Below are 16,773 nucleotides of genomic sequence, written 5' to 3' on the forward strand. Positions count from 1 at the left end.
GTATTTAAATTTAAAACACACATATAATTTGCCAAAGCACACTTTAATAAATAATGTAAATAGACACTAATCAATATTTGTAGCTTCCTTCAATATATTATTTATAATAATGAATAACGAAGCTGAATAATTTTGTCTTGCTCCTTCAGTATGCCTTTTTTTGGGATACTGAATCTTGAGCATACTAAATTTCTTTATGTACTAACCTTTGATTTTCAGTGTCTTGATCACACATAGCTGAGGTTTCAGATGATGAATTTTTAGGATTTTCTTCTTTTACTTCCTCAGTCTTATCAGTTTCAGAAGTTTTTTTCTGAAAATAGGATGCTGCAGATGCCTATAAAAACAAATATCATGAAGCTGCAAGAAAGTATAGTATGATTTTACATGTTACAAGCAAGTTTTAAAAATGTGGGAAAATATAATTATTTAGAATTCTTATAACAATATGTGAAGTCTTGAGGTTCTTAACTGGAAATAAACATGCAGATACACATAAACTGCAAAAAAAACTATACTTCAAATTCCATGTTATCTAAATGAATAAAATTATATGAAATGGAACAAATAAACAATAATATATTTTACTGATGTTAACTTTGGGATAAAATACCAAATCTGACATAAAATCTGGGAGACGAAATCAAAATACAGAACAAGGAAAGATAAGAGCCAGGTCGTCTACCAGTGTCACCATTACACAGGGATATGCAACAGAAACATCTGGGAAATTTTCTTCAAAACACGGATAAATGCCAGAGTCCCTAGGGCCCAGGTATACATATTTTTAAAAAGTGATTCTGAAGCAAAACCAGAATAGAGAACCATTGCCCTCACTGGACAATTAGTTACATACAACTAGAGACTCCTGTCCCATACCTGAAACAGTGAACAAACTGCAGTTAGACAAACAGATCTCGTGCTGCTTACAGCAGATATGAGTAGTTGAAATAGTACCTGCTTAGACTTTGGCTTTGGAACTAGAGGCTTTATAACTGGAGACTTTTCATTATTTGTAGCTCGATTAAATGCAGTAGATTTCTTGTATGATTTGTTCATATTGTCTAAAATATTAGTAGAACGTGCTGAATTCACTGAGATGGTTGGCTCTTTGGAACTGGCTGATACCTAAAGAGCAAACTCGTGTTAGCATTTTATACTGAAAGAAAAAAATCCTAGGAGATTTCATTTTTCCTATAAATTTGTTAAATCTGTATTGTACTCTCATTTCTAGAAATGAATACATTTGGCACAATCCAAATTAAGACTTTTGATGCACATATTCTCAAATACCACATCCCCAAGAAAAACAGGGAGTATCTTTCAAAACTATAAGCACTTAAAAGACAAGGAGAAAATATAACTCTTAGCCCAGGTGTGAAGCAGTGCTGCTTTTGTCTTTGTTTTCACAAAGATCTGCTCCAGTCTTTAATGCCTCCAAGTCTGGGGAGGGTCATTGGGTGTTTTGAAAATATTATTCTGTATCAAAATGTATTTAAATAATAGAAAATATTAGAAAGAGTTTACCTTAAAGGGGTTTACTCGTCCTTGGTTGCTAGAGGTAACTGCACCTTTCAGAAGAAAGAAACCCTCACTTAACAGTGATAAAACACAGAAGACTTCTGACTTCTACAATAATAGATGAAATATTTTAATCTATATTGTATGAAAATGAATGTGCTTTGTAACTTTAAAACGTTTAACTACATATGACCTCCTTCCATTTCTAAGACAAAATAAAAGCTTTTAGATGGGAACTACCCCAACTTGCCACTATAAAATATACATAGTATATAAAGATCTAACCTTTTCTCTTGTTAGCATAGAAAAATGGTGTCTTATTTTAGCTAAGGCTAGTAATTAATTCCTCTCCTGTGCTCTCAATTCGACCCTTCCCGCTTTGTCAAGAAACTTGTGCTATCAATGGCTACAATATCTTTGACTTTACCCTTTTATTGATTGCTCAAGTTTCCAACTTGAACAAACAAAAAACCAAATCCTCTCTACCCCACAACCCCTCAGCCACCATCTTATTTTTTCCAAAGTATTTTATTTTTTTATTATTAGTTTCAAGTACATAATACATTGGTTAGACATTTATATGAAACAATCCCACTGATTACTTTTATCTTCCCTCTGGCTCTCCACCTAGCCATTACTGCTGACTGCATTCCCAGTGCTGTGCTCCCCATCCCCATGACCATCTATCGACTACTAATTTGTACTTCTTTAACCCTTCACTACTTTCTCCCACCCTCCCAACACCTCTCCCCTCTGGCAGTCACCAGCTGTCTTCTGTATTTGTGAGTCTGTTTTCAATTCGTTTGTTCTTTTTTGTTCCTTAGATTTCACGTATAAGTGAAATCATATGGTATTTGTCTTTCTCTGACTTATTTTGCTCAGCATAATAATTTCTAGGTCCATCAATGTCATTGCAAATGGTAGGATTTCATTATTTCTTATGGCTGAGTAATATTCTATTGTATATATGGACCATAACTTCTTTATCCAATTATCTGTCTATTGTTGGACATTTAGGTTGCTTCCATATCTCAACTACTGTGAATAGCACTGCCATGAACACAGGGATACATAAATCTTTACAAATTAGTGTTTTGGTTTTCTTTGGATAAATACCCAGAAGTGCAAGTGCTGGGTCAAAAGGTAGATTCATTTTTAATTTTTTGAGGAACCTCCAGACTGTTTTCCATAGTGGCTACACCAACAGCCACCATTTTTATCACCTCTCATATAAAGCCAAATTTCTCTAGTTCTGTCTACATGGCTATTCCTATTTCCTCACCGCTCTTATGTTCCAGTTCCAATATAATAATGGACTCTAGCCCTACTAACCTACAGAATCTGCTCTTGCTAAGAACCTGATAAAACTCCATCTGGCCAAATCTGGTGGATACTTTTCAGTCATCATCTTATTTGATCTTTCAACAGCATTCCACCTAGCGGATCCCTTTCTTCTTGGTACTGTCTTCGTCCTTGACTTCTGAGTTACCACGTCACCCTGGCTTACCTTCTTCCTCCTCTCTGGTCTCATTCCCTTTCGATGGTTCCCCTTCCCCATCTCTCTACTACCTGATGTTTAAATGCTGGGGATTCCCTGGGCATAAGCTCATTTTTCTTCTCACTTTACATCTTCCCCCAATGCTCCTTCACCCATGCCCATGGTTTAAATTGCTATACTTATGCCAGTAATTTTCACTTTATATTTCCATCCCAGAGATACTTCCCCAAGTTCCTGACCCAAATATCCAATAGTAATTCATCCTTCTGCTATCTAAACCTGTGTCTCCCTAGTTTTCCTGACTCAATAAATGGCACCATAATTCACTCCAGTACTCAAGCCAGAATCTGAGTCATTCTTCAAATCAAAACTTCCACACTCTCTACATCATCATCGGAAATACCTCTTCAATGCTTCCTATTCTTTCTACCATTACCACCGCTCCAGTCTGAGCCACTATTCAATCCCACTTGGACTGCCTGAGTGGTCTCTACGTGCTTTCCTTTTCTGAAGTGTGCCAGAAAAGGCTGTGCCCCCGCTTAGAACCTACAGCCTCCCAGCAACTCTAAAACGAAGATTAAAATCCTTACTACTGCCTATGTGGACCTGCACGATTTGGCTCCTGTCCATTGCTATAAACCTCAGCATCACTTCTTCTTTGCTCTCTGTGCTCTTCATACCACTGTTAGTCCTCACACACGCTGTTGCTTAAGACTGCATGCTTTTCCTCTGCTTTTGCTTCCATCCACCTCTGCCTTGCCGATTCATTCATCATTCAAGTCTCTGCTTTAAACACTCCGTAAGGCCTTCCTGGGGCCCCAACCCATCGCCCACCACTGAATTAAATGATAGCCACTGGTTATCTGCTCTTTTACTACTCCGTACATGTTTTTAAAGATAATTTTTTAATCAAAGTACTATATGTACATAGTCTGAAAAATCAACTGGTACCATAATTTTTATACAAGGATCAACCGTGCATATCTGCTTGACTTCTGTATCCCCATCTAATCAAATACCTGATACTCAAGAAGCATTTAATAAATACTTGTTAAATGACCATAGTTTCACAAAGAACATTTCTCATAAAAAATAACAACAAAAGAAAAAAAAAAAGAAACAGGCCTTAAAAGGTAAGGTGTATTTGAGTAGATGTATCACTTTAAAGACTACTTGTAAAATTTACTTGATATTACGAAATCATAAATTTTTCTTACCTGGCTTAATAGCTGGCACATCACAGGAATTTGCACTTTTTGAAAATGGGTTCTGTCCTATAGTATAATTATGATAATATAATGTAAACAGGAAGATAAACATATCCTCTATAATCAACAATCAGATGGCAAAGATGTCTTGAAAAAGTATGGATACGACAGTCTCCCTCTATCCACCAGGGATAGTTCCAAGCCCCTTCATGGATGCCTGAAACTAAGGATAGTACTGAACCCTATTTACACTATGTTTTTTCCTGTACATACATACCTATGATGAAATTCAATTAATAAATTAGACACAGTAAGAGATTAGCAACAATAACTAATAATAAAACAATTAAAACAATATCCTATAATAAAACTTATGAATTGTTTTCTTCTAGAATTCTCCATTTAATTTTTTGGACCGCAGTTGATCACAGGTAACTGAAACCATGGAAAGCAAAACCATGGATAAGGGAGGACTTATGTATTCAAATTTCCTAGCCAAGTAAATTGGGAAAAGCCCCACCCATCACATTTTTCACCTTTAAATTGTCTTAAAAATATACCTTACCATGCTTATGTATTTCTGATTTTTCTTCTATATCATCAGCTTCTCCAGTGTCCTCTGCTTCTTCTTCAACTTGATTTCTGAGCCCTGGCTGATTCCATTCTGTAGCAGTATTACTGTAACTAAAAGATGATAATACTATTCAATAAAGAACTCTATGCAAAGACCAACTTAATATTCAGAATAGTAAAGGAAAATTCAAACAACTGAATATTTCGTACCTAGCATTCAGCTTTTTTCTAAAATCTTCTTCTTCTTCTTCTTCTTCCTCTTCCACCTGAGTTGCTGCCAATTCCGCGGCCTTCTCTATAGCCACTTCACTAAGTCTTTGGGCCAATATTAATCTCCGAGAACGAGAAGCATATTTAATGGCTAAATTCACAGCATTTTGAGTCATCAGATCAGCAAGTTCCACGCAACGAAATTCCCTTTCCAGTTTACAGGAAAGCTAATCCAAAAAGGAAAAAAAAAAAAAAAAAAAAAAAAAAAACAATCAAATCACATTAAGTAAAACTTTTTTTAAAATAAAGGAATGAAACTACTAGTAAAACTGAGAAAACAGTATTCTAGATACCATATTTCACTGATTGTAAGATTACATATTTTAACATCTCCGAAATCAGAAAGTATCTTACAAATGATGGTGTGTCAGTTTAATTGGAAGCATTTTTTTTTGTCTCTGTGGCTTAAATGAAGAAACTAACGGTGCATTTTACAATTAATAGTAGTTTAGATTCAATGAGATATGGTATTATCACTTCAAGCTATTAGTTGCAAGGAAAGTAAGAGAATCATTTAAAATTCAGATGTGGTTCTCCTAACTTTGTTTTCCTACTCTAGGCAAACAGAGCTGCAAATGCAAAGAAGGAATGAATTGTAAATGACTTATTTATTACCTTGCCCAGACTTGGCACGCAAATGCTACTAAGTGAATTTGGATGGGGGTAAGTAGATTTATCCAATAGTTTTTAAGTGTGATTGCCTATGGTCTCCAACTACCAGAAAGTTATAAACTTCTAAATTAACAAACAACTTTCTTTTTCTTGCTTTATTTTTCATACTTAACATTTAAAAAAGGCATTTATTTATCATGTGTTAGAAAACACTGGCTAGTTTTCTTTTGGTATGAACTGTGACAACTCAAAGTAAGGCAATTCGAGTACAATGTGAGGAAAATTAATACTTTGAAAACTATTAAGGGCCTCATAATTCATAGGGTAGAAGGATTATTTTGTTATTTTTACATCCCATGTCTGATCCATCACCACAGAAGCTTTAGATATTCATCTGCATGTATTCCTCAAATTTTCTAATATCACTTATCTATAAGCCATTCTTCTCAATCAAAGTGGTACTCTGTCTCAAGCAACACTTAGAAATAAAAGGGAGTACACTAAGTCCTCACTTAATGTGGTTGAAAGATTCTAGGAAGCTGTGACTTTAAGCTAAAAAACATATCACAAACCAATTTCACCACAGGTTGATGTAAACGAATTAAGTTCCTACTGCATATTTCTAGTCACAGAAAACATCATTAGACTTCTAACTAAAAAATCCAAAACACTTCTAATATTAAACACTGAAATAAGTGTGTGCTATACATGTATTTAAGGAAGATTAATAAAAAGGTAATTGTTTTCAAACCTGCTTATTCCAGTTTAGGGTCAAGGGTGGCCAGCCTAGCCTAGCAACTCAGGGTACAAGGAAGGACCCTATCCTGGACAGGACACTCTTACGTCATAGGCTGTACTCACACACACACCCACATTTGAGCAGAGTGGGCCGATTCAGACATCCAGTTCATCTCATGGATGTGGGAGAAAATCGGAGTCTCCGGAGAAAACCCAAGCAGACATGGGGAAAACATGCAAACTCCACATGGGCAGTGGCCTCGGCCAGGAACTGATTTTTTTCCTTATCAGTTATAACATATTGGCACTGAATGAAACAGTAGTCAAGGATCTGCTGTAGTGTGGGTCTCACAAACTAGGCTGAACTAAAGGCATTTGCAGGGAGCCAAGCATGCTGAAGAGGACCGGTCCCCAAAGCCACCAGCGGCCTGCTCCAGAGGAAAAGCTCCTCTATGGCTAAATAGTAAATAAATCAAATATGTTTCCTTAAATGTGCTGTAGGAAGTAAAAAGGTCTAGTCCCCAGACCACAAATGACACCATATAAAAGGAACGAAACTTACTCTAAATAAACTAATTAAATTGCTTTAATACTAAACTCAAGGCAGTGTTGCATAGAGGTGACAATAGTGAACACGCCTTTTGGAGACTAGTTACAATTAGCTTTGCGGTCTTCAATATCACTTTTTCCTTCAGAACCCTTTACCCTCAACTTTTAAATGAAAAGTCTGGACCATTTACTCTCTCCATAAATACCAGGGTCCACTACATATCAGATACCATGTCAGTGCCTGGCATGGCCCACTGCCTTCAAGGGGCTTACAGTCTAGTGCATGATAAGCAGATAAGAAATCACATTACACTCTTCTTCATAAACCAACCTAGAATGAGGATGCAAGAATGAACCTTATGTTTCAAAAAGTTCATTTATCTCCAAAGATAAAAGTACTTACATATTCAAGGCACCAAACCTGGTCACTGGCTAGAGACAAACTTTTACCATACACTGTTGCCTTAGAGGATGACAAAAGGCAAGCATATCTAAAAAGTCTTCTTAACGTTCTTAAGACTGCCCACTCTTAGAGGTTTAAAAGTCCAGAAACTCTATTTATTGCACATAAGAGCAGGAGCTACAGCTCCTGGTTCCAAACTTTATTAAGCATCAAAATCACTTGGTGGTCCTGTTCAAACAGTGCAGTGGGCAAAAGCAAAAAGGGAGGTTGCCTTGGGACAGTTTATTACCACCTACAATCTTAGATACAAGGTAATGTTTTAAATATTTTAAATGCAACATTAACTGGAAAACAGAACTTTTAAGAAAAACACCACCAGATACAACTTAAGAATTGTATGTTGTAGAACTCAGTGCTAATTCACATACCTTTAAGAGATTCAACCTTAGAAAAGCATTTAACTTTATTTTTTTTGTGTATTTATTTTACTTACTGCAAGCATTTTCATTAAAAGTTCCTGTTGCTGTTTGATTGCTTGATTTTTAGTGCTCTCTTCATATTCATAATCATTTTTAGCTAAATAATCAAGGTGGTTGTGAAACAGAACTGAACGCCAATATTGTTCCTACAAAAGTAAGGAAAACACTGTTTAGAGTCAACTGTCAGCTTAAGACCAAGCAAATGTTAAATATTTATCTTAAGATACCAGTTTCTGAATAAAATATTTTCTGAAACACTCCTATCGTTTATTTTACAATTCAAATTCTAATGTGATACTATGCCTTGACTTTATCTTCTACCCTTAAAAAAGGGGGAGAAATATAGGGTTTTAAACAGTCTCTTAGCTCTTATAATTAATGCTCAGAGAATTTAGTAAGCTACTTTTTTAGAAGCCAATTTGCTTCTTTTTTGGAATAACTGACTGCAAGATTTCAAATGACTTTCGATGATGCAGGGCTAGGACTAGGTTGAAGCAAGCCAAGTGCCTACAGTACAAAATTTCTGGAAGCACGTCCTCTCAGGATTTGTGGGGCCCTGAGAATGAACGCTTTGCCCTAGTGAGGCACTGACGGGTCCTTGGAAGCAGTGATGGCAATCAGGTGCCCTGATGATCAATCAGTCCTCTTTCTTCCCTGCTACCTCTGTCTATTTCATTATAAAGTAATAAACACACAACACTGGCCACTGGGATAATTTTTAAATGCCTATGTCACAGGCAGTGAGCGCATTATCAAATTTAGAGTGTCAGGGTAAGATCTCCACATACCTCCATTTGTCCTTTTTCTGTTCCAATCTGACAGTAAGGAAGCTGAAAGGATAATATAGCTACAGCAGGGCGTGGAAGGGTGGGAGGAAACCGAGAACCTTTACAAGGAATGCACCTGTCAGTAAAGAAAAAGTCTCACCATAAAAACTGATATTTATAATATTAAATTAAATTTAAAATATGAAATTATTCATTGCAAATAAATGATTTCACATATCTCTTTAAAATAATGACATTCATATAAATGAAATAAATCATCTTACTCAAATAAACATTAGATGGAATAGTAAAAATCCTTATTAGGTTCAAAACTTAACCTCTAACATAAAATGTGAATTCTTTAATTCAAACTACTAAGTAACTTGATTCTTGGGAACAGGCATGCAAGAAATTCCTGAGAACAGCCTATATCCTAAGGAAGTTAAAAACTGTTAACTAATATATTCCATTTGATATTAAATCTGTCCATAATGGAATATTTGGAGATTCTAAAAAGACAAGATAAATAATAACCAGCGATCTCTACTGTTCCCTACTGAGTTTGATTTTGTATTCTCTAAGACCATGTCTTCTAAAAATCTCACACTGCCAACCACTATCTTTAAAAATACTCTCAACATTGTTATATATTCTGCCAAAAAAACTGAAGCCATCAGACAGGAATTCCTGTCACCTTTCAAATACCAAATCCATCTGCATTTGCCTATCTTCTTCCTTCTCACAATAACTGATGGAATGTCTTATCTTCCTATTTTAGACACATGGTCTAAAAAAATCTATCACTTTTTTTGAGGATATCATTCCTTTGTCTCTTTTTTTTACTGTAAATCTCAACCTGTTTACTGAATTTATTACCAAAAGATCACAAAATGCTCTAGAATTGCCCAAACTAAATAATTCATCCTCCTTTAGATTCCACCCCATCTCTGCTCTGCTTCAAAGCCAAACTTCTTGAAGCGTTGTCTACATATTATGCTTTCATTTCTTAATTTCCCATGCTCTCGGCACACCCCAGTCAAGAATTTAACATTTTGTCGTGTCACTAAAACCACTATTATAAGGGTTACCAATATCTGCCATGTATCCAACTTAAGAAGTCTTCTTGAACTTCACTTCTAGCCTTCTCTGATTCGAGTTACTGAACTGCCTCTTTCATTTAAAAAAAAAAAAAAAATTCAACTTACTTAATTTTTGAACATTTATATGCACAAACTACAAAAAAGAATACAGAGAAGGCTCCTATACTATCCACTGAGTTTCTTTCTACCAAACAACTATCATTAGTTTCCTTTTTATTCTTCCAAAAATTCTTTGGCATATATAAACAATACAATTATGCGTTCTCTCTCCCCTTTTACACAAGTGGTATTCATTCCACTTAACACATCTTGCACCTCGTTACACAGCACATCCTTACCCTTTTTAAATAAGAGCTTTATTAAGATATCATTCATATACCAAGAGTTCACATAGATGTACCACAGCCACATCATATTTGAATGTATAATTCCGTTTTTACTATACTCAAAGAGTTGTGCATCTATCACCACTAATTCCAAAACATTTCATCACTCCAAAGAGAAACCTCACGCCCACTGACAGTTTAATCCCTATTCTCCACTGCCCACTTCTCTGCAAGCCCCTGGCAATCCCTAATCTACTTTCTATCCCTATGGATCTGCCTCTGAACATTTCATATAAATGGAATCATAATATGTGGCTTTTTGTGTCTGGTTACTTTCACTTAGCATAACATTTTCGAGGTTTAGCCATGTTGTAACATGAATCAGTATTTCATCCTTTTTTACAGCCCAATAATATCCCATTGATGGATATACTACATTTTACTTATTCACTTCTCACCGGGTGGACATTTGCATTGTTTCTACTTTTTACCTAGTACAAAAAATCTACAATGCGCATTCAAGTACAAGTTTTTGTATGGATATGTTTTCAATTCTCTTGGTTAGAAACCTAGGAGAAGACCGCTGGATCATATGATAACTCAGTGTTTAACCTTTTGAGGAACTGCCAAACTGTACCATTTTACATCCCCACTCAGCAATGTCTGAGGGTTCCAATTTCTCTGCATCCTCACCACCACTTGTTTTTCTCCATTTTTTGGATTATAGCTATTGTAGTGTACGTGTAAAGTGGTATCTCTTTGGTTTTGATTTGCGTTTCCCTAATGACTAATAATACAGAATATCTTTTCATATGTTATTGGCTATATGTATATCTTTTCTGGATAAATGTCTATTTGAAATCCTTTGCCTATTTTTAATAGAGTTGTCTTTTGTTGAACTGTAAGAATTCTTTATATATTCTGGATACACATCACTTATCACATACATGATATGCTTCACCCTTTAAAAAAAAATTACATAGTATTCTAGTGTATAGGTGTACAGAATACATTTCTCTATTCTTCTATTGGAATTGAGGTTTCCAATCTTTTACTGTATTAACAATCACACAATGTAGGATATCTTTTACATATATCATTTCCCACATTTGCTAGCAGCACTATTTCCTAAACTTTAACATACACACAAATCACCAAATATCTTGTTAAAATGCAGGTTCTGATTCAGTAAGTCTGATGTGATACTAGAGATTCAGCATTTCTAAGAAGCTGCCTGGTTATGGTGATGTCCATGGACCATGCTTAAAAGTAATATTATTAGGTCAAAGGGCATATGCATTTCTAATTGTTTGTTCTTTACAAATTATCTTCCATAGGGATTTCAACCAATTTGTACTCCCATCAGCAATATGCAAATGTGATTATTTCCCCAACCTCATCAACTCTGAGTGTTAACAAATTTAAGTATTTTTTCAATATGATAGGTAAAAAGAGTTCTTTATAGTTTTGATTTGTATTTATCTTATTTTAAGTGAAACTAATTATCTTTTCATATATTGAAGAGCCATTTTTATTTCCCTTCTCACTATTGCCTCTTTCTTGAAACAGCCTCCATTTATAGTTTCTGTTATATGACCCTATTCAGGTGATGTTTCTCTGACATAGCTAATCCTCTTTTTTTTCTCATTCAAAAGCTCCTACTCCAATACCTGGCCTCTAAATGTTGGAATTTCTTAGGGCTGGATTCTGAGACCTTTTTTCCTCTCTTCTTGCTAAGTCATCTTATTTATTACAATGACTCTGAATATCTTCTATATTCTAGTGACTTCCAAATTTATATCTGTAGCCAAAATTTCTTCTCTGAATTCAAATTATATATCCAATACCTTCTTGATAGCTCCATTTGGATATTTTTTGCAGACATTTCAAACTTAACACAACCAAGAGAGAATTCATTTTCATCTCCCTTATTTCTATAAACGACATGACTATTCGCCTAGTTGCTTTAACCAGAAACATGGGTGCCATTATTGATTCTACCCTCTCATTCCCAATCCCCCGTCTAATGGCAAATCCTACTGTTTCTATCTTGAATCTGTTTCTCTTCATTTCCGCTGCCCCACATTAGTTCCAGCCATTGTTCTAGCTCAGCTAGATGACTGTAAAATCCTCCCCAGTGTTTCTCAATGACGGCACTAAAAGCATTCAGGAAAGAATAATCTGCAGTTGAGCAGGAGCATCCCACACATTATAAGATGTTTAATAACCCCCAGCTCTAGCTCTCTAAATGCCAGAGGAACCCCTATCATTGTAACAACTAAAAACAACACTCTACATTTCCAAACATCCTCAGATGAGGGGATAAATTCGCTTGCTAAAAACTGGTCTCCCTTCTTCCAGTCTTACCTCTGCCAATACACTTACCATAAATAATTGCCTTTTTCTAGTATAAATCAGATTACCCCATTCCTCTGAATAAAAACCTTGAATGGCTTCCTGATACCCATTCAAATAAAATCCAAACTTCTCCATCATGAACTATAATGCAACCTATATTTAACTTTTTGATATCACCTTGAACTTAGGCCTGCCACCATCCCTTGACTCTTAAACTCTAGACACATTTATATCCTTTCAATTCCCCAAATACATTAAGTTCTTTCTGACCTCAGGGCCTCTGTACATGCTGTTTACACTACATGGATTGCTTTTCACTCCATTCTTCCATAAGAGATTCTTTGGCCTCCGGGTCTCATTTTAAATACTACCTCAATTGGGAGTCTTTTGTGGTCACTCCACCTAGAACATGCCCTGTTATTCTCCATCATGGGTCTGGCTCAGATTAATTAATGGCATTTATCCCAAGTAGTAATAAATATTTACTTGTTTCTGTTATCTGTCTCCCCAGGCTAGAAGCTCTATGAAAGCACGGACCTCTTTAGTCACCAACTACCTACACAATGTCATTGACAATCTTTTAGACCATGAAGATATCGGATGTCCAAAAAGAGGAAAACCTTCAACACGACATTGAATAGAGACTGGACTGAGAATTCTGTGCTTGCAGTAAAATACTAAATTTCTACTAGTCCTCTCCCCTATTATAATGATTGAGCTAAAAATCTCAAAGAGCAGCTAAATTATGTAAATTCAACTCTAAATCATAATTAAACATAAAAGGCTGTAATAGAAGATAAAATGCCATGTTTAATTCCCCTCCCTGTCAGGATGAAATGATGCTATAGTCACACTAATAAACATAATTTCTATTTTGTTCAATAAGTTCAAAGTCAAGCAACTGGTTGAAAACTTTGAAGTGAATATAAAACAAATTCCTGATTTACCAAATGTGGAAAAAGCAAGTAAATGAACTAAGATGAAAACGAATAAAAAATACAATTTAAAAAGAATTTTCTCTACTCAGCCATAAAAAATGAAATCTTACCATTTGCAACAAATGGATGAACCTAGACAGTATTATGCTAAGTGAAACACATCAGACAGAGAAAGACAAATGCCATATGATTTCGCTCATATGTAGAATCTAAGGAACAAAATAAATGAACAAAGAAAACGAAAACAGACTCATAGATAAAGGGGAAAAACTGGTTATCGCGAGATGAGAAGGGGGGTTGAGAGGCTGGGTGTAAAAGGTGAAGGGATTAAGAAGTACAAATTGGTAGTTACAAAATGTCACAGGAATATAAAGTACAGAATAGGGAATATAGTCAATAATATGTTAAGAGCTAAGCATAGTGCCAGGTGGGCACTAGACTAATTGGGGGGATCGCTTCATAAATTATATAAATGTCTAACCACTATGCTGTACACTCAAAATTAACATAAAATAATATTTAATGTCAACTTTAGCTGAAAAATGTATTTAAAAAAAAAGCGCATTTTCTAATAGCCTACCTCAGTTGCTGGGGATTTTCATGGATACCAACAACCCAGTAGTGATCAGATTTTCCTTTGCAGTGTTCTCTTGTGTTACATACAGGAGTCCACAAATTGCCAAGCCCTCTGTTAAGCATTCGAACAATGCCTTCTGAATCCACAAAACATGGGGTACCTATACATCAACAAAGTAACAAACCACTTGGAGATATAGCTACATACTTGTTAAATAAATACTATTTTAAAAATATATACCCATCGTTTAACTTTCAATTCAAAAGTAAAAACAAAAGAAGGCAAATATTCCAAGTTAATTTCTCACAAAACTTTATAAACTACATAGAGTTAAGATCCAAGTAAAGAAAGCGGGGGGAAAAAAAGCCTTCTATGACTGAAATTTACCCAAGTGGAGAGAAAAAACTAATAGTTTCAGTGAAAACTATGCCACCTGCTGGAATAAAGCAATATTTTAAAAAGCCATTTTCAGCAAAAAAATTAAACTTGACTCTGAAGCCTCCCAGGTTAAGAGAGACTTGGAAAAAGACCAGACCCTGATACGAGGTGAGGATGCAGAACATCTGTCTTTTGTACTCTTCTTCTTCTATCTCTTTCTTGGCCTCATCACTGTTATGTTCCCCAACTCCGAGGGAAGCAATTCTTACTTAAGAAACAAGCAAGCAACCCTGTTTCCCACCTACTCTGCTCCTATCTCAGGAAATGCACCGCAAATTCCTTAATTACCCCTTTTCTTATCTCTGACTTTACAGCCCTCTCACTCTACAAATAAGTTTTCTCGGAGTCTAGATCTAATTGGTAATTAAAAAACTATATGATGGAAGTTATTGGTGGTCACATTATTAAAGCATAAATGGCTAATGATCTCCCAACAGAACATACATCCAGAAATGGTTGATATTTTTAAAGATAAAACTAGAGTTTCTAATGATGTAACTGAAGGTCACGAATCTCCAACAGAAATATTTAAGCCAGGACATACGGTTAACGGGCTCCTTAAAATGAAGTACTGAAGTGTCCTTCAAATCATCTGTCATATGCCACCGTTAAATTAGTTTACAACAGCACTGTCTGACAGAAATATGTGAGCCACAGAGGTAATATTTAATTTCCTAGTGCCACATGAGAAAAGGGGAAAAAAGTAAATTCTAATACTATATTTTATTAAATCTTATATATCCAAGATGTAATTTTAACATGTAATCAATGTAAAAGAATTATTGAGATTATTTTACGTTCTCTTTTTCATACTAAATCTTCAAAATTCGAAGAGTATTTCACACAGCGCATCTCGATTACAATTAGCCACATTTCAAGAGTTCAGTAGCCACACGTGGCCAGAGGTTACTGAAGCAGACAGTGCAGCAATAGAAAATTTCTGATTTTTGTGTAGAGTCTGCTGAAATAGCCACAACTTTATCATTGATTTGTATCTCTTTGCTATCTTAATAAACTTACAGGAAACTATATTTCCACATTGTAAGTTTTCTAGTCAAAATTCACATGAAGAGATCTTGTACATAGAACAATAGCTACCTTGCCTAACAATTCGTTTCCAGTTTTGCCAACATATTAAAATAAATTTAAACATAAAATATAGATAATATGTCTAAAAAGAAATTATTTAGGAAAAACAATGAAACAATTTTCTTCTTAAAAAAATGTATAAATAAATGAATTTGTCTTGCCTTCAGCTGAAAATCCAACCCATACAAGGTAGGATTTCCTTGTAAGAGGAAGAGGATCGCCATGCAAAATTTGTTTTTTCTTTTTCCCCAGCTCTAGCAGTTGAACGCCAAGGCACTGATCCCCATCAAATCCTATTCCTAGTGAAAAAATGTAAATATAAATCAGGTAGCAAAGGTTATTTAGCTATAATGCAGTCTAAATTATTTTCTGTGAATTGAATTGATTTTATTTCTTAGATTAACTAGCACCACTCTTTATTGATAACCTGCCTGAGGTACCATTCACATATCAGAACCAGAATACTATGTTACATGGACTATATAAAGTGGTTATAAGTGGTAATTGTTCACTCAAGGAATATTTACAGAGAGTTTACTTTGATAAGGCACTGGGGCTGCAATGGCAAACAAGACGAAGTCACTCTTCTTGTGAAATCCACATTTAAGTAAAAGAGGACAAAGAAATGAATTTAAAAACAAACAAGAAAAAACAAAAGCTTCTAAGTTTTATCGAAGAGTTAAAATAATAATGTGATACAGAGAGCCAGACTGTTTACTTTAGATTGGATAGTCAGAGATGGCCTAAGAAAGTAAAATTTAAGCTGAGATGTCAATTACAAGTTGGAGGCAGCGGTCCAAATGTTAGGAAGAGAAGCACTACAATAGACTGAGGGAATAGCTAAGGAAAAGGTCCTAAATGGGGAACAAACTTGAGTCTGAAGAACATAAAGAAGCCAGTATGGCCAGAATGAGTAATGAGAAAAATGGCAAGGGATGAGGCTGAAGAGGCAGGCAGAGGTAAGATCATGTAGAACCCTGTCAGCTGTGATAAGAAGTTTAATTTTTATTCTAAAAGCAACAGACATTCATCAGAGGAATCTGAGCAGAAGAGGTTCATGTTTTCATCAGATCACTAAAACTGCTCTGTGGAGAATGGATTATGGAATGCAAGAACCGAAGCTGAAAGACTAGTTAGGAGGCTTTTACAATAGCCTAAGAGATGTCATCTGGGTTAGACTGGTGGTTTAATGAAGGTGATAAAGAGACAGATTTAGAACGTGTTATTCCAAAGTACTGGTATGATTACGATCTTACTGATGGAGTTCATGGGGGTGAGGGAAAGAGAAGAATCAAGGATAACTCTTACATTCCTGGCTGGAGCGATAGC

General features: G+C 35.4%; 1 protein-coding gene across 3 annotated transcripts in view; it reads right to left on the minus strand.

Moving 5' to 3' along the window:
- The window catches only part of WDHD1 (WD repeat and HMG-box DNA binding protein 1), a 48,419-nt gene that overhangs the window by 5,491 nt on the left and 26,155 nt on the right, over positions 1-16,773 (minus strand). For all 3 annotated transcript variants that reach the window (XM_016132819.2, XM_016132821.2, XM_036218196.1), the window contains 10 exons: positions 15,606-15,743; positions 13,921-14,077; positions 8,640-8,754; positions 7,866-7,997; positions 5,011-5,237; positions 4,793-4,911; positions 4,237-4,293; positions 1,528-1,571; positions 958-1,128; positions 207-337 (listed from right to left, as the gene is read on the minus strand). In XM_016132819.2, coding sequence (XP_015988305.2) covers positions 207-337; positions 958-1,128; positions 1,528-1,571; positions 4,237-4,293; positions 4,793-4,911; positions 5,011-5,237; positions 7,866-7,997; positions 8,640-8,754; positions 13,921-14,077; positions 15,606-15,743 — 1,291 coding nt within the window. The remainder of the gene's footprint in view (positions 1-206; positions 338-957; positions 1,129-1,527; positions 1,572-4,236; positions 4,294-4,792; positions 4,912-5,010; positions 5,238-7,865; positions 7,998-8,639; positions 8,755-13,920; positions 14,078-15,605; positions 15,744-16,773) is intronic.

The sequence above is a fragment of the Rousettus aegyptiacus genome, unplaced genomic scaffold, assembly GCF_014176215.1.
Source record: "Rousettus aegyptiacus isolate mRouAeg1 unplaced genomic scaffold, mRouAeg1.p scaffold_m13_p_3, whole genome shotgun sequence".
Lineage (NCBI taxonomy): Eukaryota > Metazoa > Chordata > Mammalia > Chiroptera > Pteropodidae > Rousettus > Rousettus aegyptiacus.